The following is a 26,978-nucleotide window of genomic DNA, read 5'->3' on the forward strand; positions in this document are numbered from 1 at the left end:
CGAGAAGAACAAGATCAATGGCACCACTGCAAGTGGATTAACAAGAGGTACCTATAGCTCACAACATCTCTTTATCGCTCTCTCTTACTCACGAGATGGCTCCTCCAATTGGTCACCCACATCGCCCATCTCACACCCAAAACCGGCCCAGAACCTTCAAGAGTGCCTACACGCCCCCTCGTCTTTCTATTTTCCAAAATATAAAAATCTCCTGCATCAAATTTTTTATCCCCTCGGCCGGATGGCCATAGAGTAATGGAAGCGGCTGGTGTGGACAAGCGAACTTGTATAGTAGAGACCAGACCGTGCGCGAGATGGCACGGAAAACCGCGCGGTTACCTCCTCCTCTCTCCTGTTTTACGTTGGAGTTTGGTTTCGCCCGTGCGCATTTTATTTGATACTCTCTCTCTCTCTCTCTCTCTCCTCTCTCTCTCTGCGTGTGTGTGCTTTCCTCTTTACCTTTCTGCGAAGAACCATCGGGACCCCCACTTCCTTCTTCTGCAAGGTGCGCGCACACAGCCCCTCGCTCCATACGGCAAACAAAAAAGAAAAAGAAAAAAACCCCAGAAATATAAAGAATGCGCTGAGCAGCCCACCATTGGCTCTCTCTGCCCAAAAGCTTCTGCTTGCCGTTTTTGTTTTTCTTCACTCAGCGTGTCCTTCTAGGCACGACCCTAATTAAGTGCAGAGAAACCCTTCATTTTTTGAGAATTTTAGTGGTTTTTAGCTCGCTCAGAGTCTTTTGGTGGGCGCCCATTAGAAAATCAAGCGAAATTTTCATTTTGGGCGATCGATTCTGCGAAGAATGGACTCTGAGGATGATATGCATGATGCGATGGGGAGCACATCAGAGGGTGAGCAGCAGTATGAGAGCGATCTCATGCCCTCTGGTGATGAGGCTCAGGAAAGTGAAGAGTCCGATTATGGCTTTGATGACAATGGGGTCGATGATGACCCTCAACCGGCTTACCGCCGTTCTCAGGTAACCTCTCTTTTAGTTTTTTAAACCCCTTTGCCATATCCGAGTGCTTCCAAAATGAACCCTCTAGGATTTCCACAAGCAAACCCGGCTTAGACAGCCAGCAGCACTATTCCCTACCATGTATTCAGCTCTTGTGCAGTAAATTTTCATTGCATAAGCTTGCATACCTCTCATGAAGTTCCACACAGACATGCATACATACACACAATCCTACATAAGTGCTCATGGATTTACATCTACACACTGCAGGGACATGAACATAGTTATGCACGTATATACATTCGAGATTACGTTTTCATGTGCATTTACTTATACATATTCCCTCTCACCATGCTACACAATAATATGCATACATAGCTATACTTTACATACACAGCTATATGCATTTCCACACTACTACATATGCATATACATTCATCTACACGTTGCACACACATATTTTCAAGAGCATACACATACAAATATACATCATGGGTATATGCATATATATTTACATATGTACATAAATGTTGTGGTTAGTTGAATTGAGTCTAAAAGCAGTATGGTTTGGAAAGATGGGCAATGGATTACAGTTGCAGAAGCATATTTTTGCATTCTTTTCAATTTTTGTGTTTATTGGAAAGCCTGCGATTTATGGCCTTACATTGGTTTCGATGCAGTCGACTTACATCATTTTGAGTGAGAAAGATATCCACCAGCGACAAGAGGAAGCTGTAACTAGTGTTGCAACAGTTTTGGATATCTCAGCGACACAAGCTGGTATTCTTCTACGACATTTCAAATGGTATTGTCATCTCATCTTTATAAATCTCATACAGGCCTTGAGCTTTTTTCTCTTGTTTTTCAATGCTCAATTATTGTTCATCTGTGTATATGCACTTTTGCATGATTTGCACTTGTATGGAATAAGACTGGCTTCACAACACCCACTCAGGCGAGCTGCTCCTGTCAAAAAGTGCGCTTATTTAGCGCTGAGATTGTGTATGGGTTGAGGGCAGCCTCAGTCAGCCGCCTGATGTAACACTGGGCCTAGACAAGGAGAAACTTTGTGAAGTTCAGGCAACATGACCATTCCATTTGAGACCATGTCTGCAGCTTAAAAGTGATCATTGTGGATGGCAAGCATGGCGAATGAAGCTTGCTGGAGTTTCATAAGCTTTACATGCACAGTTGATTAACAGGCTGAGGCAGATTGAGGTAAGGTGCTCCCTTTTGACTTTTGTCCTCCAAGTGGTGAGATGCATGGGGCCTCTTTTGTGGTGGTGGATTTCCTAATGCTAAAGTGGACCTAGATAAACAGATTAGGTCATTCACTTTCATCAGTAGTAAGCCTTTTGTCCCATGTGATGAAGAACTGGTGATTAAGGCATAATTAAGAATGCAACAAACTTACTGAAGAGGTAATTGTTACACCCGATTGGGTCCCAACTGACCCACTTGAGAGCCTTTATCTTGTGGTTTATTTTCTTGAATCACTAGATTATGAAGATTACAAAGATGTTACCAATAAGTGTTGACCGTGTGGATGGAGTGTTGTCTGAGTTTTAAGCTGACTGACAGTGTAGACTTGCTCAGCTTGGCTGGATCTATGCTAGGGCAGGCTGCTGGCAGAAGCTTGGTTCTCCTTGAACTTAGTTACAACATATTTTTCTCAGTTGTGGCTGGCTGGGGTGGTAGTAAGGCTGGTCAGGCAGGCTGACTCCTTAATGAGATTTTTCCAGACCTCTATAAATTTGACCTGTCCCCCTCCTCATTCCTCATCTCACAGATATTGCAAGGCAGCAACAATCAGCCTTCTACATGCAGAGACCAACGTCAAGGAGTGCCAAATCTGCCCATATCACATTCACTCCTTGTATCTCACGTGGGCTGAATATTTTGCTGAAGGACATTGGGGATTTGCCATGGTTGCATAGTTGCAATAAAACACGTTTCATTCAGTTTGAATGAAACGAAACGTTTCATACGAATGAAACACGTTTCATTCTTGTCCACCTTCTTGTCCACCTGGGAACCGTACGATTAAGCATTTTTTACCCAGATTCTTTTTTTAAAAAAACTTGTAAACATGTTTTAATGTGTAAATGATGCATGTTTAATATTGTTTGCAGGGAAGACAACATATTTTTACATATTATAAACTTATATACAAATTTTGGGGCGTGTACTGTCAGAATATGCAGCGGAGATGATGACAAAATCTGAGAACACAAGAGCAAGTGCTCTGCAGAAAAATACAGCAATGGAGAAGGAGAGAGAGAGGCATGTAACTCTGCTCTACATACACAAGAAAATCCTGAAAATATGATACAACAAGTGGGGGGCCATGCCATATGAGCAGTTGGCCAGCAGTAAGGACAGACGACAGCCTCACGACCAGGTCAGCTTCAGTCGGCCAGCCCCAGTGAGTCAGCCCTCACACGTGTGGAGTCGGCCAGCAGGCAGCAGAGAGAAGCAAGACCAATAGGCTAACACCTGGACCACTCAGGACAGCCTCCCACATCTGGAAAAAAATATGGAGAGTGGGGAAAAATGAGAAAACACCTAATCCGGGCAGGCACACCCACAACAGAGGCCTTGGTGTAAATGTATAGACAGGAGATGACTTCTAACACCCCCTCTCAGCTCTTGGATGTGGAACCAACCCCAGGGAGCTGGAGTGCCGCCGGAGCATAGCCCGAGGTAGAGACTTTGTGAAGAGGTCCGCTGCATTGTCCTCCGTCGAACAGTAAAGTAGCAAGATGTCACTAGCCAAGATCTTCTCACATAAAAGTGATATTGTATCTCTATATGCTTGGTCCGGGCTTGGAAGATTGGGTTCCGAGCAATAGCTATACAGCTCTGGTTATCGCACTGGATGACGGCGGGTTCCTTCTATGGAAACCCAATCTTGCCAAGCAACCTCCGCAGCCACACGTCGTCGCAAGCAGCTCGGTACTCCGCTTCTGTCGATGATAAGGCAATAGGTGGCTGCCTCTTATTGCTCCAAGAAACTGCTCATGAGCCGAGGGTAAAACTGTAACCTGAAGTAGATCTCGTCATGTCTGGATCTCCTCCCCAATCTGAGTCACTCCAACCTTGGAGTCGGACTACATCCATCAATCCCCCTCCTGTGTAGCAGAGTCCAAGATCCTTCGTATTCTGCAGATATTGCAAGATCCGCAATCTTGCATCCCAATGAGACTTCAACGGCGTCTGCATGAATGAGCTCAACAGTCCCACGGAAAAGCTCAAGTCTAATCTGGTGTTCAGCTACTAGATCAATGAACTAGAGAGGCATCAACTGGCTCACAAGGATCATTCACTGTCAACTTTGTGTTTGGGTCCATCGGCGACGCAAACGGTAATAGGCTTGCAGTTCTCCATCCCAAAGGCCTCAAGCAACTCACGAACATACCATTGCTGAGAGACAAAAACCCCCCTCTGGGTCTGCCAGATCTCCAATCCTAGAAGAAGTGGAGTAAGCCTAAGTCGGTCATCTCAAACTCCTTTGACAAGGCAGCCTTTGTCACTCCAATGTGCTCCACGTGACCGCCGGTGAGAATGAGATCATCCACATAAAGGATGATTAACGTAACCATGCCACGTTCCCGAAAGAGATACAGGTTGGGATTTGCAACCGATCTCTGAAATCCAGTCCGGAGAAAGAAAGAATCAATCTTTTGATTCCAAGCCCTGGGAGCCTGTTTAAGACCATACAAGGCCTTCCGTAACCTGTAAACCATCCCTTTAGATCCTAGAACTACAAAGCCTGGAGGCTGCTCAACATACACCTCCTCTTGCAGGTCACCATTAAGGAATGTAGGTTTGACATCTATCTGATACACAGGCCACCTTTTTGTGTGTTATTTTCGTGGCGAAAAGTGTGCTGATTTCTAAGCGTTGAAGGTACCGATCTCCCCCGAAGCTTTTGCATGTTACAGTGGTATCAGAGCCTACTTCAAGTGTAAAGATTCAGCAAGAAACCAGAAATTTTTTCTCGCTCGTGTGGTTGGTTTTCAGACTCCAGTGGACCACCCTTTTTCGGAGTGATTCTTGTCCCTCGAAGGACAGTTGGTTTTCAGCCTCTGGAAGCCTCCGGAAGTCTCCTGCACACATAGTGGATGGTTAGATTGCGCTCTGGAAAGGAGGTGCATTTTCCTGCTATGGCGAGCTTCCACGATGAGAGAGACCAAGAACCTTGGGACCTTAGTGTACCAGGCAGCCTAGCTAGGGCATCAGGCATGATTTCTAAAGAGATGTTTTAACAGATGATGCGAGCAATCTTAGACCAGAGTACCAAGTTGGAAGAGCAGAAGACGCAGATACTGGCTCTGGAAGAGCGCACCCGTTTTCCATCTCCTCCTTCCTCTCCTTCCGTTTGCCAGATTCCAGATCCTCTACACAGGGCTCTCTTGAAGAGTCACGATCGCAGTCGAGTTTGATGCTTGAGTTGCAGATGTGTGCATTGGAGATCCAACGAAGCCATGCGACGCGTGGAATATGAGCGATACCTTGCGGCATTGGACGCAAGACTGACACCAGCAGCTTCCTCAAATCATTTTCACGAGAAAATGAATTTCAGTAAGTATAATGGTAAACTCGACCCCACAACTCTTTATTCATGGTTGCATCAATTTGAAGCTTACTTTGCGGCAGTTAGAAAGAATGATACTAATAGGGTGATCTTAGCAAGTTGGTACTTGGAAGGTGAGACCATTCCTTGGTGGACCGAGTGGGCTCATGCTGAAACCGATCCCGTCAAGTGGGAAAGACTCCGCTGGACACCCACACGCTTAATAGCACAACTTTAAAACCACAAATATGAAATGGACAACTTAAAACAACTTGAATTTAAATGAACAGAAATGGAAAGATGGACACCAGCACTGGGGCCGGAACGGGCCGACCCCCCCCTCAATATATGATATATTTATTGGGAGTATTTAATGAATACAATGCTCCATGGGTTCTGAGAACCAGATAATGTCCATGTACATATGAAAATAGTACCAAACAAATAGCTCGAATTTCGATGTAGAAGCTCGAAGCAGATCGACCACTAGTGTGGTCCAATCGCTACGGTCCTGTGCTTTCACTGGACTCCGCGGAGAGCACCACACTGGTGTTCCGAGACCACGCACAGACAGGCGCTCTCGTACTAACGCCTGGCTCTCCCGATCTCAGCACCTTTGGACCGAGGTTCGCCCATATAGCTTGGACAACCCGGCACCGAACGGGTGTAGGCCGAGCGGGACGAATCTTTTACCAGATTTAAACATATAATACTTTACTCAAATCTGAAAATTCACTTACTTGTAGATGGTTGATATGAAACCAATACTTGTAGTATGATGAAGTCTTCCAGGTGATGCGGAGTCTCCTTGTAGAACACCAATGGAGATAGGATGTACCACCTTTGTAAGAGAAAACAAGCAGCACCTATTTGCCAATTTACTGCCGCCTGTAAGAGCATGTAAGAGGGTTTTGGCTGCAGCCTGTAGTGTAGAAGATAGGGCAGCCTATTAGTAGCCGCCTGTGCGAACAGCCACAGCAATGCCTTGGTGAAGGTGGCCCACGTCTGAGAGCAGTGGAGAAGAGGGAGCGCAGCCTGTAGGAGCAGCCGCGTGAAGAAGCAGCAATACAACAGCCACCGGGTAGAGGAGGGAGAAGTAGCCGTACAGCAGAGAAGTTGCAGCCAGCCGCCAGGGGAGTGGGAGAGACAGTCGCCTGTAGGTGTGGTTGCAGCCAGCCTGTAGAGGGGCAAGCGCAGCCAGTGCAGCAGCAAGCTCAGTCGCTTGTAGATGGGCAGGTGCAGCAGCGGCAGCAGAGGGAACAGCCGTGTAGAGAATGGTTTGCCCGAGTACAAGCGCAGCCTGAGGAGCGAAGGGTTGAAGCGCTGGTAGTCTCACGAAAACAGGGTGGAAACGTACGCTGCTGCTATCCACGATGGAGAAAGCCTTATTTTTAATAAAAATTGAAGTGTAGTTAACCTTAGTCATACCCACGCATGCATGTGGGGGGCTAGTGGGGGTAGGTGACCATGCCCACCCCCACACTCACTTAAAAGTGAGGCTCCCCACCTTGGCCCCAAAGTGGGTGCCCAAAGGGGGTGCCCACTTTTAAATAAGTGTGGACCCCTAACCTTATAAATCAAAGGGTTAGAATTTAATAACATTAAACAACATGTACTATATACTTACCACCTGTTCACATGCACTGAAACTCGTCAGAATACAGAGCACACTTCACGACTCACTGGCAGGCGTCCCCGCTCAGTAAGTAACACGTCAAGCAGGCAAACACACAAATACATGTCATGCGAAAACAGTTTCAAGCATACAAAATATGTGTGCATGTGCAAAAAGTAACATGGACATATCTCCCGTTCATGGAACATGTACAAAATATCTGTCGGCACAAAACTGGCTCGACATAAAACATAAAAACCTGGTCTTCCTATGGAGTGACAGTCCCATAGGTAAGACACAGTTCCAGGCACGAGTCTCCCTATGGTGTGACAATCCCATAGGTGAAAATACGGCACGAATACTGGCTCTTCCATGGCGTGACAGTCCCATGGATCGAACACAGTCCAGGTCATACACGGGTGGCACTGATCTGGCTCCCGTCCATACGACACCATCCTGCTAACACACGGGTGGCACCAGTCTGGCTCCCGTCCATGTCAGCAAAATACTGGCCTCTTCACATGAGACACCGGCCTGGCCTCAAGCGAACGAGACGCAAAAAACTAGGAATGGACCAAATGGTCGGCCAATTGGTGACATCCCCCCGGGCTTCTAAAGAGTTGACCTCAACTGAAAAGCCTAAAGATATGCCTGCAACAACTGCGGATAATCTGCAAAATAATCCTCATTTACCCATTTGGCATCAATAGGCAAATAATTCTTAAACTTCACAAGGTATCTCCTGGAAAGCTTTCCTGCAGGTAGCTTTCTCTCCTTGTGAAAAACAATCTGTTCTGGCTGGAGGATCTCCTCAAGCTCTTCAATCTCTGGCGGATCTTCTGTGACAGGCTCATCAGGATCTGGCCCCACATATTTCCGAAATAGACTCACATGAAAAGCATTGTGAATCTTCCAATGACTAGGTAGAGCAAGCCTGTAGGACACTTCATTGATTTTGTGAATCACCTTGAAGGGTCCATAATAGCGAGGAGAAAGCTTAGGATATGATCCTTCTCGTCCTGGCCTCTTCCGAAGCCTAGCCTTCTCAAATTTCAGCAATACCCAATCACCTTCTTTGACTTCCATGTCCCTTCTATGCTTGTCAGCAGCCTTTTTATGCTTATCCTGAGATCTTGCAATGGCTGTCCGCACCTGACCAAAGGCAACATCCAAGTCACGAACATATTCATCAGCTGCAAAAATCTCTTTTTTTGTACGAAGGATGGGTGGCAAGACCACTCTGCCATAAATAATCTCAAACGGAGCCTTTCCTGTAGAAGCATGGATTGTATTGTTGTAGGCAAACTCAACAAGTGGAAGATACTTCTCCCATGCACTCTTTTGATCTGCCACATAACACTTCAATAAATCCAACACAGCTGAATTTGCAGCTTCACTTTGGCCATCCGTTTGGGGATGATAAGCTGATGAAAACTCAAGCTTAGTACCCATATTATCAAACAAAGCCCTCCAAAATAGGCTTGTAGTCCTGGGATCTCTATCCCCAACAATGGATTTAGGCATACCATGATGCTTAAAAATATTAGCAAGAAAAAGCTTTACCATATGATCAGCTTTGATGGTTTTCTTGACGGGCAAGAAGTGAGCTTGCTTGCTAAACCTGTCCACAATAGTCCAAATAGCATCATTCCCATGCTGGGATCTAGGCAAATCCATAATAAAATCCATCGTGATACTTTCCCAAGGTTGCGAGGGAATAGGCAATGGCTGAAGCAAACCTGGAGGCTTTTGCCTATCAAATTTCACCTTTTGGCAAGTGATACATGCACGCACATAAGCCTCAATGTCTTTACGCATGCTTGGCCAAAAGAAATACCTCTGAATCATGCGAGTAGTAGGCATAATACCTCTATGACCAGCATAAGGTGGAGCGTGACATTCGTCCATAACCTTTGGACGCAAATCCTTCACCACACATAGGCAATTATCCTTCATGAGATAATCCTCGTTGATAACATAAGAGGCATGTGAATGACCAGCCATCAAATCAGTCCATACATGGCAAAAATCAGCATCGAAATGATACAAATCTCTCATAGCAGATAGATCTCCATGAGAGGCCACTGAGACTGCAGCAATATAAGGCCTCCTAGATAGTGCATCGGCCACCACATTTTTCTTTCCTGGAGTATGCACAATCTGAAAATGAAACATGGAAAGAAAATTTGCCATTCTCATCTGCTTCTCTGAAAGCTTGGTTTGAGATAGAAAGTATCTCAAGCTTTGATGATCTGTCTTGACTACAAATTCAGCCCCAAGAAGGTAGTGTTTCCAAATCTTTAAGGCGTGAATTACAGCCAAGAGCTCTTTCTCATAGATATCCATATGAAGCTCAGCATCATGCAAACGACGGCTCTCGTATGCAAGTGCATGCCCTTCTTGATTTAGGACAGCTCCTATGCAATCACCACAAGCATCACATTCAACCACGAATGACTTGTGCAAGTCAGGAACAATCAATACTGGACCACATATGATCGCATGCTTGAGCTGCAAGAAAGCATCTTGTTCCTTTGAAGTCCATTTGAAAACAGTTTTCTTCTTCGTGAGATCATGTAGAGGAGTGGCAATCATAGCAAAATGCCTTATGAAACGCCTGTAATACGAACATAATCCCAGAAAACTACGTACTTGATGTACGTTTTGCAATTCGGGCCAATTCCGAATAGTCTCGATCTTTGCAGGATCCATTGTAACTCCATTCTTGGATACAATATGTCCCAGATAATGAATCTCTGAAAGGAAAAACTCACTTTTCTTGGCATTGACGAAAAGTTTATGCTTCCGCAACTCTTCGAACACTGTGACCAAATGAGTTCTGTGTTCCTGCTCATTCTTTGAGAAAACCAAGATATCATCAAAGAAGACTCCTGTAAACTTGCGATGGGGTCGGAATATCCTATCCATCATACGATTAAAAGTAGCAGGAGCATTGGTGAGACCAAAAGGCATTACCAAGAATTCATATAATCCGAAGGCTGTCCTGAAAGCAGTCTTATGGACATCTTGTGGAACCACTCGGATCTGGTGATAACCACTCTTCAAATCAAGTCTGCTAAAACAAGCTGAGCCATCAAGCTTATCCAAGATATCATCAATACGTGGAATTGGGAATCTGTTCTTGATGGTAAGCTTGTTCAAAGCTCTATAGTCTACACACATACGGAATGATCCGTCCTTCTTTTGAACAAGAAGCACAGGAGAGCAGTAAGGTGAGGAACTGGGCTGAACCAATCCTTTCTCTAAAAGCTCGTTTACCTGCTTCATAATTTCTTCTTGTTGTGCAGCACTCACTCGGTATGCGGGTTTGTTAGGTGGAGAACTACCTGGCACAAGATCTATGCGGTGATCTTCGGGCCTTTGGGGAGGTAATTCACCTGGCAATGAGTCAGCAAAACAGTCTTTGAATGCATTAAGAAAATTCAGCCTATCATTAGACATAGCATCCACACTTTGATGATTTGGCACAAGACTATCACGCACAAAAACCAAGTACGCTGAAAGACTCTTTTTCATTGCTTTATTAATTTGGATGTGTGATACAATTGGGATAGAATCCCCTTCTTTGCCAGCATCAATAAAGTGCATGCGGCCTTTATGCATAAAGGAAATCATATTGGACTTGTAATCTTTGCGGGGCTCAAGCCTATGATGCCACGGCTTGCCCAACAATACATCACATCCATTCAGAGGAGCAACTAAGAAATGCTCATTGTCAAGGTAGCCCTGTATATGAATACGCAACTTCCCAATCAAAGGGGTAACCTGCACCTCTTTGCCAATAAATGCAGCTTCGGCTTCAATCTGAGGTCCCATGCTTTCAACCTCAATTCCCAATGCAGCTGCCATTTGCATAGAGATGAAATTGTCAGTTGCACAGTCATCAAACATAAATAGTGCGGGCTGATCCTTGATTTGCCCCCAAGCCTTGCAAACCATTCTCTCTTTAGCATCATGACCTGTATTGCCTTGCACATCAGGAACTGCATGAACATTTGCTTTGGTGTGCTTGTCCTCGTGCTTTGATTTGCGATCTGGGCATTGTCGGAACATGTGGTCTTTGCTACCACAAGAAAAGCATTTTCCATCCTTAGCATATTGCTCTCTTTGCTCCGGAGTTAATCCAAATTTGTTCTTTCTTGGGCCCTGTTCTTTTGATGTGTTATTTTCAGCTTTACCACCCTTGTAAGGCTCCCGGACGTTCTTTTTAAATGGCTGTCCGCCCTTTTGCTGATTTGGGGCAGCCTTGTCCTTTGCTTTGGAACCTCCTTGATCTTGCTTGATCTTGAGCACCAATTGCTCTGTGGCAAGAGCAGAAGCTCTGAGTTGTTGCAACGTATGCTTTGGGTGCAATTCAATACCCGATCTATAAGCAGGTTGCAATCCAGAACGAAACTTCCTTTTTCTTTCATCCTCAGAGATTAGCATGAAGGGAGTCACTTCCAGCAACACTTTCCAAAATTTGTTAACATACTGTTGCACACTCTCGTTGTCTTTTTGTTCCAGCCTATCCCACTTTTGAGTGAGAGTTTGCTCTGCATTGGGTGGCAAGAACTGAGCATAAAATCTATCTTTGAATTCCTTCCAAGTAGAGATGGGATCCTTGGTGATCTTTTCGGTGATCCACCAATGGGCAGCAGTGCCCTTCAGAAACATGCTAGCATGGCGCACCTTCGACTTTTCTGTGAAATCCTCATCGCTAAAAGCAATGTCGAACTGTGCCACAAACGCTAACACCTTAGAAGCATCGTGTTCACCATGAAAGACATCGAATTTGACAGATTTATCACCTGCTTTGAACTCCTTGAGCTTCCTGGCATGAGGCTCATGGTCCTCTCTTTTTCTTTTCCCCTTATCCAACGGGGTAGCCCTATCTGCATGGGCTCCATGGGCCGTCATAGAAGCTTCATGGGGCACGGTGGCATGTGCTCCACGAACTCGAAGCTCAGATGCATGTGACTTACCTGCATATGGCATAGTCTCTCCATGAGACAACTCAGAAGGCAAAATTTTTCTGGAAGCAGACCTGTCACCATGAGATACATATCTGGCATGCATGTGACTTTCGTGCCCTCCATGAGCACTGGCATACATAAATCTGTCAGGCTTAGTGCCTTGGGGAGAGGATGCATGTCGAGAGGTGACAGTCACCTCTTCCTTTTGCATATAAGATTTCAGCCTCTGGGATGCGGGATCTCCATGCTTCAAACGAGGTGGATTTCTGAAGATCAGCTCCCCGTCATCCCCCTCTTTGATATCTCCTTTGCGAAGGAGATAGGCAAGTGCCAACTCCCTTGGTTTCTTGCCCACTTCACGAGCCATTGATTCAAAGGTTACATCAACCATAGCATCAGCCTTCCTGGCTTCAATAGCACTTTGCAGATGAGGATCTTCATGCAAAAACTTCAATTCTTGCTCTTGAGCCTGCAAAAGTTTTCTCATATGTTCCATTTCAGCTTTCATAGCATCAGGGTCTTGTTCAAGCATAACTGTCTTTCCTGGAGACAGTTGACCTTTGGATTCACTATCAAGAACCCTTTCAAGGGGCTTGTGTCTACCTCGCAGGGCATCAGACCCACGAGAAGCACTAGAGGGACCCCTCGAATTTGGTACTTCCAAAGGGTTGCCTTGGCTGTCCATTGTGTTCAAAGTTTGCTAAAAGCGGGATGTCCAGTACACAGGTTCGTTTCCCCACTAGGAAGAGGGAAACAACCGTGCTCTGATACCAATGAAACCGATCCCGTCAAGTGGGAAAGACTCCGCTGGACACCCACACGCTTAATAGCACAACTTTAAAACCACAAATATGAAATGGACAACTTAAAACAACTTGAATTTAAATGAACAGAAATGGAAAGATGGACACCAGCACTGGGGCCGGAACGGGCCGACCCCCCCCTCAATATATGATATATTTATTGGGAGTATTTAATGAATACAATGCTCCATGGGTTCTGAGAACCAGATAATGTCCATGTACATATGAAAACAGTACCAAACAAATAGCTCGAATTTCGATGTAGAAGCTCGAAGCAGATCGACCACTAGTGTGGTCCAATCGCTACGGTCCTGTGCTTTCACTGGACTCCGCGGAGAGCACCACACTGGTGTTCCGAGACCACGCACAGACAGGCGCTCTCGTACTAACGCCTGGCTCTCCCGATCTCAGCACCTTTGGACCGAGGTTCGCCCATATAGCTTGGACAACCCGGCACCGAACGGGTGTAGGCCGAGCGGGACGAATCTTTTACCAGATTTAAACATATAATACTTTACTCAAATCTGAAAATTCACTTACTTGTAGATGGTTGATATGAAACCAATACTTGTAGTATGATGAAGTCTTCCAGGTGATGCGGAGTCTCCTTGTAGAACACCAATGGAGATAGGATGTACCACCTTTGTAAGAGAAAACAAGCAGCACCTATTTGCCAATTTACTGCCGCCTGTAAGAGCATGTAAGAGGGTTTTGGCTGCAGCCTGTAGTGTAGAAGATAGGGCAGCCTATTAGTAGCCGCCTGTGCGAACAGCCACAGCAATGCCTTGGTGAAGGTGGCCCACGTCTGAGAGCAGTGGAGAAGAGGGAGCGCAGCCTGTAGGAGCAGCCGCGTGAAGAAGCAGCAATACAACAGCCACCGGGTAGAGGAGGGAGAAGTAGCCGTACAGCAGAGAAGTTGCAGCCAGCCGCCAGGGGAGTGGGAGAGACAGTCGCCTGTAGGTGTGGTTGCAGCCAGCCTGTAGAGGGGCAAGCGCAGCCAGTGCAGCAGCAAGCTCAGTCGCTTGTAGATGGGCAGGTGCAGCAGCGGCAGCAGAGGGAACAGCCGTGTAGAGAATGGTTTGCCCGAGTACAAGCGCAGCCTGAGGAGCGAAGGGTTGAAGCGCTGGTAGTCTCACGAAAACAGGGTGGAAACGTACGCTGCTGCTATCCACGATGGAGAAAGCCTTATTTTTAATAAAAATTGAAGTGTAGTTAACCTTAGTCATACCCACGCATGCATGTGGGGGGCTAGTGGGGGTAGGTGACCATGCCCACCCCCACACTCACTTAAAAGTGAGGCTCCCCACCTTGGCCCCAAAGTGGGTGCCCAAAGGGGGTGCCCACTTTTAAATAAGTGTGGACCCCTAACCTTATAAATCAAAGGGTTAGAATTTAATAACATTAAACAACATGTACTATATACTTACCACCTGTTCACATGCACTGAAACTCGTCAGAATACAGAGCACACTTCACGACTCACTGGCAGGCGTCCCCGCTCAGTAAGTAACACGTCAGGCAGGCAAACACACAAATACATGTCATGCGAAAACAGTTTCAAGCATACAAAATATGTGTGCATGTGCAAAAAGTAACATGGACATATCTCCCGTTCATGGAACATGTACAAAATATCTGTCGGCACAAAACTGGCTCGACATAAAACATAAAAACCTGGTCTTCCTATGGAGTGACAGTCCCATAGGTAAGACACAGTTCCAGGCACGAGTCTCCCTATGGTGTGACAATCCCATAGGTGAAAACACGGCACGAATACTGGCTCTTCCATGGCGTGACAGTCCCATGGATCGAACACAGTCCAGGTCATACACGGGTGGCACTGATCTGGCTCCCGTCCATACGACACCATCCTGCTAACACACGGGTGGCACCAGTCTGGCTCCCGTCCATGTCAGCAAAATACTGGCCTCTTCACATGAGACACCGGCCTGGCCTCAAGCGAACGAGACGCAAAAAACTAGGAATGGACCAAATGGTCGGCCAATTGGTGACACATGCCCACACTAGATTAGGTATGGTAGCTTAAGTTTGGGACGAGTTTGTTGCTCGCGACCTTAAGGAGCAGTTTCTACCGCCCTATTACCTTGAGTGACCCGAAGACGAGTTTAGGGGAGCGTGTTAGAACGCACAACCAGTCCTTCAGTTTGCCAACAAAATTTCGAACTTATGTTTGCAATTAGGCTTATCTGATACGGACAAGAAAGGGTAATTCCTGTATGGCCTGGACCATCCAGACCGGAGAACCACAAGACCGATCTCCTCCCAGGCTTGGAACCCCCAAGCAAGTTTCCATATCGCCTTTCCAAGGCAATGGAATCGGAGTTGCACCGCCAACTCCAAGAATTGTTGCAATTTGGCTTCATCTGACCCAGCGTGTCACCATTTGCAGCACCGATCTTGTTTGTCAAGAAAAAAGATGGGTCTTCTCGTTTGTGTGTCGATTATCGTGCACTCAATAAGCTGACTATCAAGAGTAGATTCCCGATGTCTCAAATAGATTATATTCTCGAGAGGCTAAATGGGGCTAAGGTGTTCTCGAAACTCGATTTGAAGAGTGGGTACCACCAGGTGAGGATTGTTGAGGGGGACATCACCAAGACAGCCTTCCGTATGGAATAGGCCCACTATGAATTTGTGGTCATGCCTTTTGGCTTAACGAATGCCCCAGCCACATTCAACCGCATGATGATGCGGGTATTCCAGGAATTGATTGGAAATTGTGTGTTCATATTTCGGGACGACATACTAGTATTTTCAACTACGGTTGAGCAGCATGACATTGATGTGCAGGATGTCCTGAAGTTGTTCAAAGGGCGGTGCGAAACAAAGACTCGCACACAAAACACTTCAACACCTTTGAGGACCAAGAAAAGGAAAACAAACAGGGGGAGCTAGAGTGCTCCTGCAAAAAGTACATGGACACCGATTGGCCCCAAAACGTAGTGGTGCCCCTTGCGGTATTTCTTGAATTGATTATAAGAGCTTTGATTACAATAAAACTGGAAACTCAGCCGTCATAGTAGAACTCCTGAAGCTTGCAAAGACCCTGCATCATGGCTTCATATCCACACTCAGCATCCACAAACAAGTCCAACCATTGTTCACATCGAAAGACTCTCTCACATTGAGTCCTGCATACAGAAGCTTTCTCCCATGATTAGGGCTGCCACAACCATCCATAGCCTCTCACCCTATGAACATCATCACACCCCGACACATCCAGTGCTTCTGCATCACAACACAGACTCCCTAAAAGAGAACTCGCATCACAGCACAGCATACCATACAGTAGACACACCTGTACACTCCCTCTGTACCATCCAAGGGTACTATCCATCTCAGTCATGGATTCCCGAACCCCTGTCCAATCAGTAGCAAGGCTATACCAAACATGTGTCCACTCCTGTGACCGCTGCCTACATGTGACCTATCTCCTGGAGAACCATAAACGTGTTTCCTCGAGAAACCTACGACCTGTTTCCACGTGAAACCCTTAGGCCTGTTTCCCTTTGAAACCATTGTCCTGTTTCCATACAGAACCATTCACAACACCATTCAACAACAGTGCCAACAATGGCATACATCTAGTTACCTGTTCCCTCATGAAACATATGGAAACATAGAGATGCCCATAACTGTAGGTCTCTTGGTTCCTTTCCTGCAGGAAGAAAACAATCTGCTCCATGAGCATGCAGCCATGCGAGCTTGCATCACTCCCATGCCAAGGAACACATTCAAGTGACTTGTCCTTGCAGTCGGAAACCCAAGCACATAGCTGAATTTGCAGCCAACCAAAAACAGCCCATAAAAAGTCCTCGAACTGATCTCAAAACAGTCCCGGAATCGCTCATGTTCGTAGCCACATGCACTGCCACAAAACAGTCCATAAACCCTTTCCAAAACAGTCTCCCGAACCAAAGCAAAGCTGAAAGTTCCGTCCGTTGAACGCCATCGACATGATGTCTATGTTCATGAGGAACCAGCCCCTGGCCGCCTGTATGTCCAAAGAAACCAGCCCCCTGGCCGCCTGCAAAAACACGCCTCCACCAAAAAGCACCCGTGCTGCTGGGCGTTTCATAGCAAGCAAGAGAGGGAAAGAGAAAGTACATCCTCCTGGATGCCTCAGCCCGACCAGGAAGAACACACACACACTTCTCTGCTGCAGCCCGACTCCTGCTGTTCAGCCAATAGAGAAGCGCATCCAGCCCTCTGCTTTCCGTAGTCCAGCCAGCCAGCGTGTAAGTGCTGTCCAGCCATCAAGAGGCGCTCTGTTTTCTGCAGTCGAATGCTCTGCTTTTTCACCAATTAAAAGGCGCCTAGCTGCCATGCCATCTGCCCGCCCTTCTCCAAGTGAGAGAAAAAGCCCTAGTGCATGTGTACCAATAGAGAGGCGCCTCCTTTCTGCCCACCAGCCCCCCTTTTTTTTTTGAAAAAGCACACATGGCCCCAATAATAGCATATGGGCCACGTTTACTTTCATAAAAGGTATTATCAAGTTTTTAAAGGCTTTTAAAATCTTTTGTCCCGTCCCCCCACATGGGCTTGTGAAAAAGGGACCTTTATAAAACCTTGAGTCCTTTTTGACTTCCAAACCGATGCCATTCACACTGTCCACCATGTCCCCGTGCACACATGCATACTGTCCAGAGAAAAACATAGGGTCGTGACACTTACTATCAAGCTTGAAGGCAACTGATATGGGCAAATATCTTTTGGCTGGCATGGTGGGTTCATAACCCTCATGTCATAGGATCGAATCAAGCAAATAAAAGCTAAGTATACTTTGAGTTTGAAGGCAACTGATATGGGCAAATATCTTTTGGTTGGCATGGTGGGTTCATAACCCTCATGTCATATGATCGAATCAAGAAAATAAAAGCTAAGTGTACTTTGAGTTTGCAAAGTATACTTATTATCAAATGCTTTTGATGTTACTTATTATCAAGTGCTTTTGATGTTCACTTACCCTTGTATGCTTGTACAAGGAGAATAGCGTGTTGTTTGCCTTGAGATGGTTTCAGGGAAATATTGTTTATGGCTCCCTTTATTGGGATGGATTATGTTTTTGGCTTCCTTTATTTGGGATGCATTGAACTTATGGAACTCATGGTTATCTCATGGATCAAGGATTTCTATTGGCGGGCCGAAATGCTTGTAAAACTATTGGTGGCTGAAATGCCTATGGAGCACGAGGATATCTATGCCTGTGAGATTGATTCTTATCTTATGTTACACACTTGAGTCCACCTCCTCCAAGGTGTGTGGTCAGAGCACCAACACAGAGTGCCAAGTGGTAGAGTGAGCATGACGCCTGGTTGGCAGGGGACTTATGTGTACGCCATAGTAACATAAAAACCTGTTTTGCCCTCTTGAAATGACACGAAACGTTTCTGGCACGAAACGTTTCGAAACAAAACTAAACCTGCCCATCGAAACTGTGTTTCGCCCAAATGTAAAGTGAGGTCAAAAACCGGGTGGAAGGCTTTTTTTTTTTGCAAATGCAATTTCTGTCGTCGTTTCCGTCCTTGTTGGCTGCCCATTTGCCAATTCACGCATCCGACGCTTCTTCTCGGCCGCAACCCGTTGCTCCGCGTCTTCTCCTCGTCCACTCCTCCTTTTCGCTCCTTCGCTTCTTCTCCTCCACGCCTCCTCTTCCTCTTCCCTTTTCCTCTCTCTCTCTCTCTCTCTCTCTCTCTCTCTCTTCTCCTCCATGGTCCACCCCTCCTCTTCCCTTCTCCTCTTTCTCTCCTTTTCTTGTCTTCCATCTTTCTCTACTTTTCTTCTCACCTCCCTATTTCCTTCCAACTTGTTTCTTTCCTCCTCTCTTTCTCTCCTTTTCTTGCCCAAATTTTGAAAATACCAAAAAACCTACTCCCAAAATCATGAATTCATACCCACTAGTCCCAAAAAATGCATCTCCAGTTTTCTATCGGCTATGTTATAAATTTGGTATGTGTATATAAGAAATGTCATTTCGAAACCTTTGTGTTTTGTCCAAAACAGACGAAACGAAACCTCCGAAATGACGAAACGGACGAAACGTTTCATGTTACTATGGTCTACGCCAAGGGTCATGTGGAATGACACCTTGTTGGCATAGAACCCAGCGGAGAGTAGAATGCGTTCGATGGCAACGAGGATTGGGGAACGAGTAACTGCTCTTTGGAGTTGGATTCGATTTGGAGTATGGACAGAAACATGATTATGATCTGGACTTGTGAAGACTTATTTAGTCTCGCCCATTTATTTGGGACATGGATTCTTTCAGTTATATTGGATTTTTGAGGCTGTCTTGTCTTGCCCACTTGCTGGGACACGCTTATATCTTGGATATATGGCTTGAAGCTTAAAGTTGGAGACAACTTTCAAGAAGTTGGGGATGATTTCTACATGGGTTTAGATAAAACCCAAGATATTGTATCCTTTTCAAAATTTTCAGCGTCATCTAGTAGTCTAGAAAGTAGCTTAAACCTTTGGTTTTGGATAACCAACTGGTGTGACTAGTCAGTAATAAATAATCTTTTTGGCTATTTTCCTTGTGTATGTCTGTGTAGGATTAAGGGCTTAAAGCCAAATCCTAAAGTATTATTCAATATGTTATGCATTGTTCTATTGGAAGAATGTTCTATCCAAATGAATTTTTAATATCAAGGATTCTCTATATGGCCAAGTGGAGCTGTTTTATGCAGCGGATTTGTTTGACTCAGTTATCTTTCTCATACCTTGGCTATATCTACAATATTTGTTATACTATTTCCCTTGCGAAGTGGCTTGGGCGTATGGTTGTGAGATTGGATATTGACCTGAGAGTTCCACTCAAGCAAGGCTTGTGTGAGACTGGGTAATACTCCGAGAGGCTCCACAACTAGTGTTATCCTTCACTGATGTGATCAGTGAGTACTGATATGATCAGTAACTTTGACATGTGACTTGAGCCCAGCTCTTTCTTTGCAGAGTGGAGAGTAAGGTCCTCAAAGCTTGTGCATGATATTATTCTCCTTGGGTAATAAAATACTCCGGAGGGGGGGGGGGGGGGGTGTTCAGCCCATTCCGGCCTCTATGCGGTGTCACCTGTGCAAGCTGCACTTTCAGCATTTGTGGATGTTTTGTCTAGCTTTTATGTTTTATGCAAAGTGATGATGGATATGGTTAAGACTGTGGCCGATTTTAGTGTTTAATTGCATTAATGGTCAAGTGTATTGCGCCCCCCCCCGGCGGAAGTTACACTCACCCACATGAACTGTGCATCCTCATCTTGTCTGACCACTTGTATCACATGCTGCAATCCCTCTCTGTATAATATGGCCACTCCTCCTGAACCTCTAGTGCTGCCTATTGTGCTTTGGGTGGTGGACGGATTCCCATCTATATCCCCGCACCTTAGGTAAACGGCTCCCCTGGCATTGGTGTCTTTGTGTATAAAGGACCATGCCACACCCTCTAAATGTTGCTTTGAACAAACCTGCATCTATTCGTAGAGCGCCATTGCAGTTCCAGACCGCAATCTCTAGTGTGGTCCCATACCGTCGTGGAGAGCGCCGCTCGGTGATAATCACCCTCCCTTGTTTGTACACTGCCCACTTTCCTGCCTTGCGCGCTTCCAATATGCGAGGCATGCACTCCCTCGTGTACCACGTGGGCTGGTGTAAGGCCATCCTCAAGGTAAGTCTTTTCCCCTTTTAATGTCCGTCTTTTGGCAAGGAATGCTTGCCTCGCCTCTACCAAACTTGAGGATGAGTGCGCGCTCCTTTGTGGTGGAGTGTCGGGAATCTCCATCTTCCTGCATAGAGCTATGGCGTCTTCCTTCGGCGAGACCCCTTCCTTCCATCCCACCACTCTCACATTGAGTGCTCAGATCTTCCTTCTCTTCTCTTCTTCAAGCGTGTCGTTGATGATATTCGGGATTGTTGGTGGGTTTCGTTGCCGCTTGGCAACCTCAATGCAATTGCCTGCTTCTTCGACTTGTTGCTGCATCTTCTTGATCATTTCAGCCCATGTATCTGCTTCATTGGCCTTCTTCTCCTCTTAGGCTTGGAGGGTCTGCAGTTGCTTCCTAAGTCTATTCAGCTCCTCATTGAGGGATGACTGAATTTTGAGAGAGAGAGAGAGAGAGAGAGAGAGTAGTATGTATGCGTATGTGCAAGGAGGAGGGAGAATTGTCCCACAAACCCTAAGCGTAGAAACCCTAATTGGAGCATATTTTCTTCTTGTCAAATTGTTGTAGCAATAGGTTGCGCATGTTTTATGTATGGGCTGTAGTGTGCTTTTGTAGCTATGGGTCACGTGCATAGGAGTTGCCTCTGGGAATGCATGCATGGACTACATGGGGTGCCAAGAAGGTGGCTGTGGATGCATGGAAGAGCCGTGAGCAAGGGGCCACGGCTGGGGATAGATCTGTATAGGCCATACAGGTTGGTACAGTTTTTCTGGGGGGTGCCACGTGGACAGCCCAGCTGGTCAGCGGCCCTTGTGTAGATGTGCACACATATGGCAACGATAGGAGGAGGTAGACGTGGGTCTTAGCAAGGCGGGCATTACAAAAAAAAGCAGCCGCATGGGGCTGATGCGAATTTTTTTTTTCCGAGAAAAGATCCTTTCATTAGTTATATAAAAACGCCCGTAGGGCTACAAAAAGATCTCTCCTGCTCATTAGAGAAACAGAGCAGGGAATACAACAAGGCAGCCCGGGAGACTCTCCCTAGGTGTTGCAAAATACAAGCATCAGTACAAAGGACCGAGGGGCTAAATCATACAATAGGGGGGGGGGGGGAAGCCAAACAGGTGGCCTGTAATGCCAACGGGGGGTTCCCGTGTGTAAGGTATAGAAGGGGCTGCTGCGCCAGGTGGTGTGAAAGGCCTGGCGCTGCAAGATCGCCTCATCCGAGTCGCCCCGGATGCGGTCATACTGTCCTCGCAGGGTGTGGATCAACTCCTGCCAAATCCCCCGTACAGTCTCTGCTGGTGGCTCCAGTCTCCCCTCAAAGGCCGTGAAACACCGGGCCCTCCAGGTGAACCAGATGGTGAGGCTGTTGAGGAGCTCCCATCGTAAATCCCTCTCCTGTGTCCAACTGGCGGACGAGAAATCCGGTGGACGGAACTAGGCGGGGCTGGTCCCTAATAAATCTGATGGCCTGACTGTCCTGCTCCATCTCATAGCCCATAGCAGGCCCTGACGAAGTCGACCAAGCAGCGGCACCCCACGTAAACATACCCTCTGGAGAGAGGGGGGCCAGAATACGCAGCATCCGCAGCCAAATCTGCTGCGCATGAGGGCAATCCCATAGGCAATGTCTCTGTGTCTCCATAGGGTGGCCGCATCGGACGCAGGCCGTCGGAAGACCGCTGTAAACAAGCCAGGTGCCAACTGCTGAGTCCCTGTGGGCGACCAGCTTCCCCACTGGAAAGTCGAGATCCTGCGGGCCTGTCGACGACTAGCCCAGAGCCGAGCCCAAAAATCCCCCAGGAACTCTTGTGAGAGTCCTTGTAGCCGCCAATGCCCCGCTGCAGCTGGAGAGACCATCCTCCTCGCCGTCAAAATATGCCGCCCCAGCCGAACAGTATACTGGAAAAAGGTGATCTCTGTGGCCTCAAGGGATGCATAAGGATCATGCCACTCGTACTCCCCAGGGTCCCACTGTAGCCGGGCCAAGGGGCGCGCTGCATATGCCCATATGCGCCAATCCGGGAGCACATCTGCAGGGTCGGGGTCAATATGCCACTTCCGAGAAGCGGCGGCCACTACCCGTATCCTCTGAAAGGTGCACTCTGCAACCAAAGGCGACTCCACCTCCACTCTCTGAAGTCTGCCCTCATCCTGAATCTCATAGTAGAGGCATCTGCCATCCTCAGTGCAAGCTCTGACAGCAATCAGGATCTCCAACTGTGTAAAGGCTCCCATCCATCGTGGGGCCACTAGCTCGAAAGGCGTGAACCACTCCTCTGTGAGTGCCTCCTGAATATCATCCCTCATAATCAACCCCCCTCTGAAGTGACTCAGCCTCTCCACCTGGATCTCCTCTGGGAGACTACAGAAGGCCTGCCAGTCTCCAAAACTATGTGCTGGGCCTGCCGCTAAAGGTCCCCAGGCTAGACGAGGCCGAGAACCCAGCATATGACCCTGCTCTGTGCGACCCGCTGGGCTCCAGATGAGCGGCTGTCTGGCCCGCTCCTCAACACAAGAAGGAGGTCGCTGAGAGAGCCCCGGTCTCAGCAGCTCCCAAGCTCTCAAGATGCTCAAAGCAAATCTGTCCTCCCATCCTCTACTGAGGCCTGTCCTCCTCATCTCTATGAAGATCAGCGAATCTCTGGTGCCCAAGTGCCCCCTGCTGGGGGAGCCCGAGCCTGCAGCCGCTGCAAGAGAAGCTCTTTCCAAGGCTTAGCGCCTGGAAGCAGCCCCCGAACAATAAGCTTCTCCAATAAGGCTCTACTCTGATCGACTGGATCTATAATGCCCAAGCCTCCCTGAGCCAGCGGAAGTGTAATAACTGCCCATGCAACCTTTGCCCGGGCTAGCTGACCGTCCCGCCCAGACCAAAGAAAGTTCCTGATCAGCCTCTGTACCTGGCTGATGCAAGAGCTCGAGAAGATCCAGCAAGACGTAATGTACCACATGGTCGCTAACAGCACCTGATTTGCCACCACCACCCTCCCAGCCAAGGATAGTCGAGCTGTACTCCAATACAAAAGCTTCTTCCGAATGCTCAGAAGAAGCGGGGCAATCTGTTGCTCAGGTGACAAATCTAGTCCAATCTGGCATCCCAAATACCGCACTGCTGTGCCAGGAGGAATCCATCTAAAACCGGGGTCCGGGCTCCATGCCGGAGTGGGAGCACTACTGATCCAAAAGGCCACTGTCTTGCGCCAATTGATCAATGCTCCCGAAGCTGCACTAAAAACCTGGAGCGACTGCTCTGCCCGAAGAAGATTGGCCTCTTGGCCATGCAAAAATAAGCCCGTGTCGTCTGCAAACTCAGCATCGAGCAGGTCCTCCCCCCGGACTGGGAGCTGGAGTCCTCAAACCAACCTCCTCTGCCGTCAAATACATGCTCATAGCCTCCGCAAAGAAGAGAAAAAGAAAAGGGGCGAGGGGACACCCCTGACGGACAGATCTGGTCAGCTCAAAACTCGGCCCCCGTCCTCCTGCAATCAACACCTGGCTACGAGCTGTGGAATACAGAGCCGCCACCCCTCTGATCCATCCTGGCTCAAAGCCCAGGCGAAGCATAGTGCCCTCTAAGAAACCCCAATCAACTCTATCGTATGCCTTCTCAAAATCGAGAAGCATCACGACCAAGTCCTCACCAAGAAATCTAGCTCGGGCCGTCGCCTCCCAGAAAGTAAAGATGTTGTCAAGGATACTGCGCTCCTTGACGAATCCTGTCTGGGTAGCATGAATGTCACGATTGTGACTTAGTTCATTATACAGTCTCCTTATGATTACAGATACTGAAGTGACATGATTACAGAGGACCCCTACACTCGGATGGTCACGACTATTCGCTCTAGAGACATGCCTCTTCATCAAGAGCCACACTCCTTCGACGACTGGTCACACCCCTTCGCTCTAGGGTTGCAACTCTTCACCCAATGGTTGCAGCTATTCGTCCAAAGGATGTGTCTCTTCACCTAGAGTCGTGACTATTGGTCATGGGATGTGTCTTTTCATTCGTGTCTCTTGAACTCCTATATAAGGAGCCTATTGTATCACAATTTCAATGAATCAATCAAACATCTGTGTTCAAGTCTACTTTCAGTTTCAGTCTTAATACATAGATAGTGGATGAAATACTAAGTAATAACAGTAATCCTCACAGTGGTATCAGAGCAAAATTTTTTCCCGGGCCTACGGTTGTGAGCCTCTCACCTTTCCGCTCCACCCTCTTCTCGGTGTTGTATGGAGGCGGAGGAAAGATCTTCTCACCTGCAGCAGATGCCTAAAGATTAAGCCTCGCTGAAATTTTTCCCTGTCCCAACCCGATGGAGTTCCTGCAGCCGTCTCCCTCTGCCCGCGTCCTCGGTGGTCCCGTGAACACGCCTCGCGCACCCAGAGTCACTGCCCTCCCTCCCTGCTGTCGGTGGTGTTAGGCGTTCGCAGCATGGCAGGAACTTCCCCTCTTGCAGCCGAATATGGAACCCCCCCCCTCCTAGCTTCGTGTGCTGCAGGCTGTGAGCCCCTCGATGATTCATGCAACTACCGACCCTGAGTTCATCGCCGCCGACTAGCGACTGCCGGCCTCTTCGCTTTGCTGGCGGCGCCCCTTCGAAGCGGCGCACCTCTTTCTATCCAGTCGGCGACGCGATCCAAGCCTTCTACGTGGCGCACCCTTTTCAGTTGGCGACGCATCATCTTTACACACAAAAAAATAATAACAACAAGCCTTATAACTTAAGGCTTATACTTAAGCCTTATTATACACGTGGCTTCCACCAGCCACGTGAAGCAACCGGCAGCCAGCGCAAGGAAACCCAGCCGCCAACCAGTGCACACGCACAAAAAAAAAAAAGACAGAACCCGCCAGCCTTCAGCGTATTTAAAAAAAAAAAAGGAAGCGAACACAACGGCTAGCGATCAGTGCCTTTTCAAAAAAAAAAAAAAACCCATACACTTACATTCACAGCAACAAGCTGCATTCCAATGGTTTGAAGCCATGTTCCATCAACAACCTAAAGCTTGTATCGATGAGCTTCAACATGTTTCTCAACAAAAATTCTCTCACCCTCAGCATGGTTCTTCAGAGACAACTAGACACAAAGTATCTTCGTGCGAGCAACGCAAGCCTCAGCATGGATATTCTTGGACATGTTACGGTTCTAAGCAACCAACTTCTTATTGGAATCATCAGCAACAGAAGCAGCAACATGAAGCTTCCAAAGGATCACATCTTGGAAAGAAATCAGCCATATCAAGATGGGCTTACTTAGTGGCACGTGTGTCCGACCCTAGTCGAGTACTCGGTCGTGAACGCCGCGACGTTGGACAAGTTTCCCCTCGCGAGCAATGCCCTACATTGAAGTCCTTGCAAGCTCTTGGTGGCAGTGTTGAAGACTTACTCATTCTCACGTTGTGCAAGAGGATCCTTGAGAGGTCTAAGAGGCGCAAACAACCTCAACCTCCCCCTTCTACATTGGAAGCCTTAATACCTGCTGAGAAAGCTGAAGATTCAGAAGATTCTGGTACATGTGTGACAAATACAATGCCCACAACTCCTTTTCTTGCCGTGACCCAAGCAGAATCAATAGCCTCGTCACCGCCCGTGCCAAACGGAGTCTTTGCCTCTGACCAGATACCTGACGCCGTGGTGAATGATGATTCTTCAAAAATGAAGACTCCAGTCCTTACCTTCAGTGGTGCAAATGAATCTTTGGACATAACTTGTCCCGAGAACAACTTTCTGAGCAAAGAAAAGCATATGGAAGATATTTCTTCTCAACCTACGAAAACACTTGAAGACTTTTGTGTTCTAGAAAAATCAGTGGAATCCCTTTCAGACATCCAACAGGTGGTTGTCGCCTCTGAGCAGGAAAGCGTGGTGACACAATCAGATAATTTACCAATCGTTTCACTTGAAGCAGATAAAGATTCAATCTTTTCTTGGACAAAGCTCGAAGTTACCAATGATGTTAACAAAAGTTCTACTCAAGTTACAGATATGACTCTCATGCTTTTGGTAAAGATGAGACAAGTTGCAGATGCAGTTAATATTCAGTTTGGTATATACAAGATTGTTATGGTCAACAATAATGCCATGACATGGGATCTAGCAGCTAGAGCTTTGGATGCAGAAGCAATACAATCATTTCCCTTCTTCCAGAGTCTCAACAACTACCCCTGGGTTTTATTTTAAATGGGAGGGAATGTCACGATTGTGACTTAGTTCATTGTACAGTCTCCTTATGATTACAGATACTGAAGTGACATGATTACAGAGGACCCCTACACTCGGATGGTCACGACTATTCGCTCTAGAGACATGCCTCTTCATCAAGAGCCACACTCCTTCGACGACTGGTCACACCCCTTCGCTCT

The 26,978-nt window shown here is 47.1% G+C and overlaps 1 protein-coding gene across 1 annotated transcript in view; it reads left to right on the forward strand.

The window, feature by feature from the left end:
• Positions 1 to 233: 233 nt before the first annotated feature.
• Positions 234 to 26,978, forward strand: part of LOC147623963 (putative E3 ubiquitin-protein ligase ARI7) — a 48,823-nt gene continuing 22,078 nt past the window's right edge. Inside the window, exons 1-2 of the mRNA XM_086820625.1 lie at positions 234 to 982; positions 1,642 to 1,766. Coding sequence (XP_086676751.1) covers positions 806 to 982; positions 1,642 to 1,766 — 302 coding nt within the window. The 5' untranslated portion in view covers positions 234 to 805. The remainder of the gene's footprint in view (positions 983 to 1,641; positions 1,767 to 26,978) is intronic.

Source organism: Cibotium barometz, chromosome 26, assembly GCF_041138505.1.
Source record: "Cibotium barometz isolate CiBa-2024 chromosome 26, ASM4113850v1, whole genome shotgun sequence".
NCBI classification, from domain to species: Eukaryota; Viridiplantae; Streptophyta; class Polypodiopsida; order Cyatheales; family Cibotiaceae; genus Cibotium; species Cibotium barometz.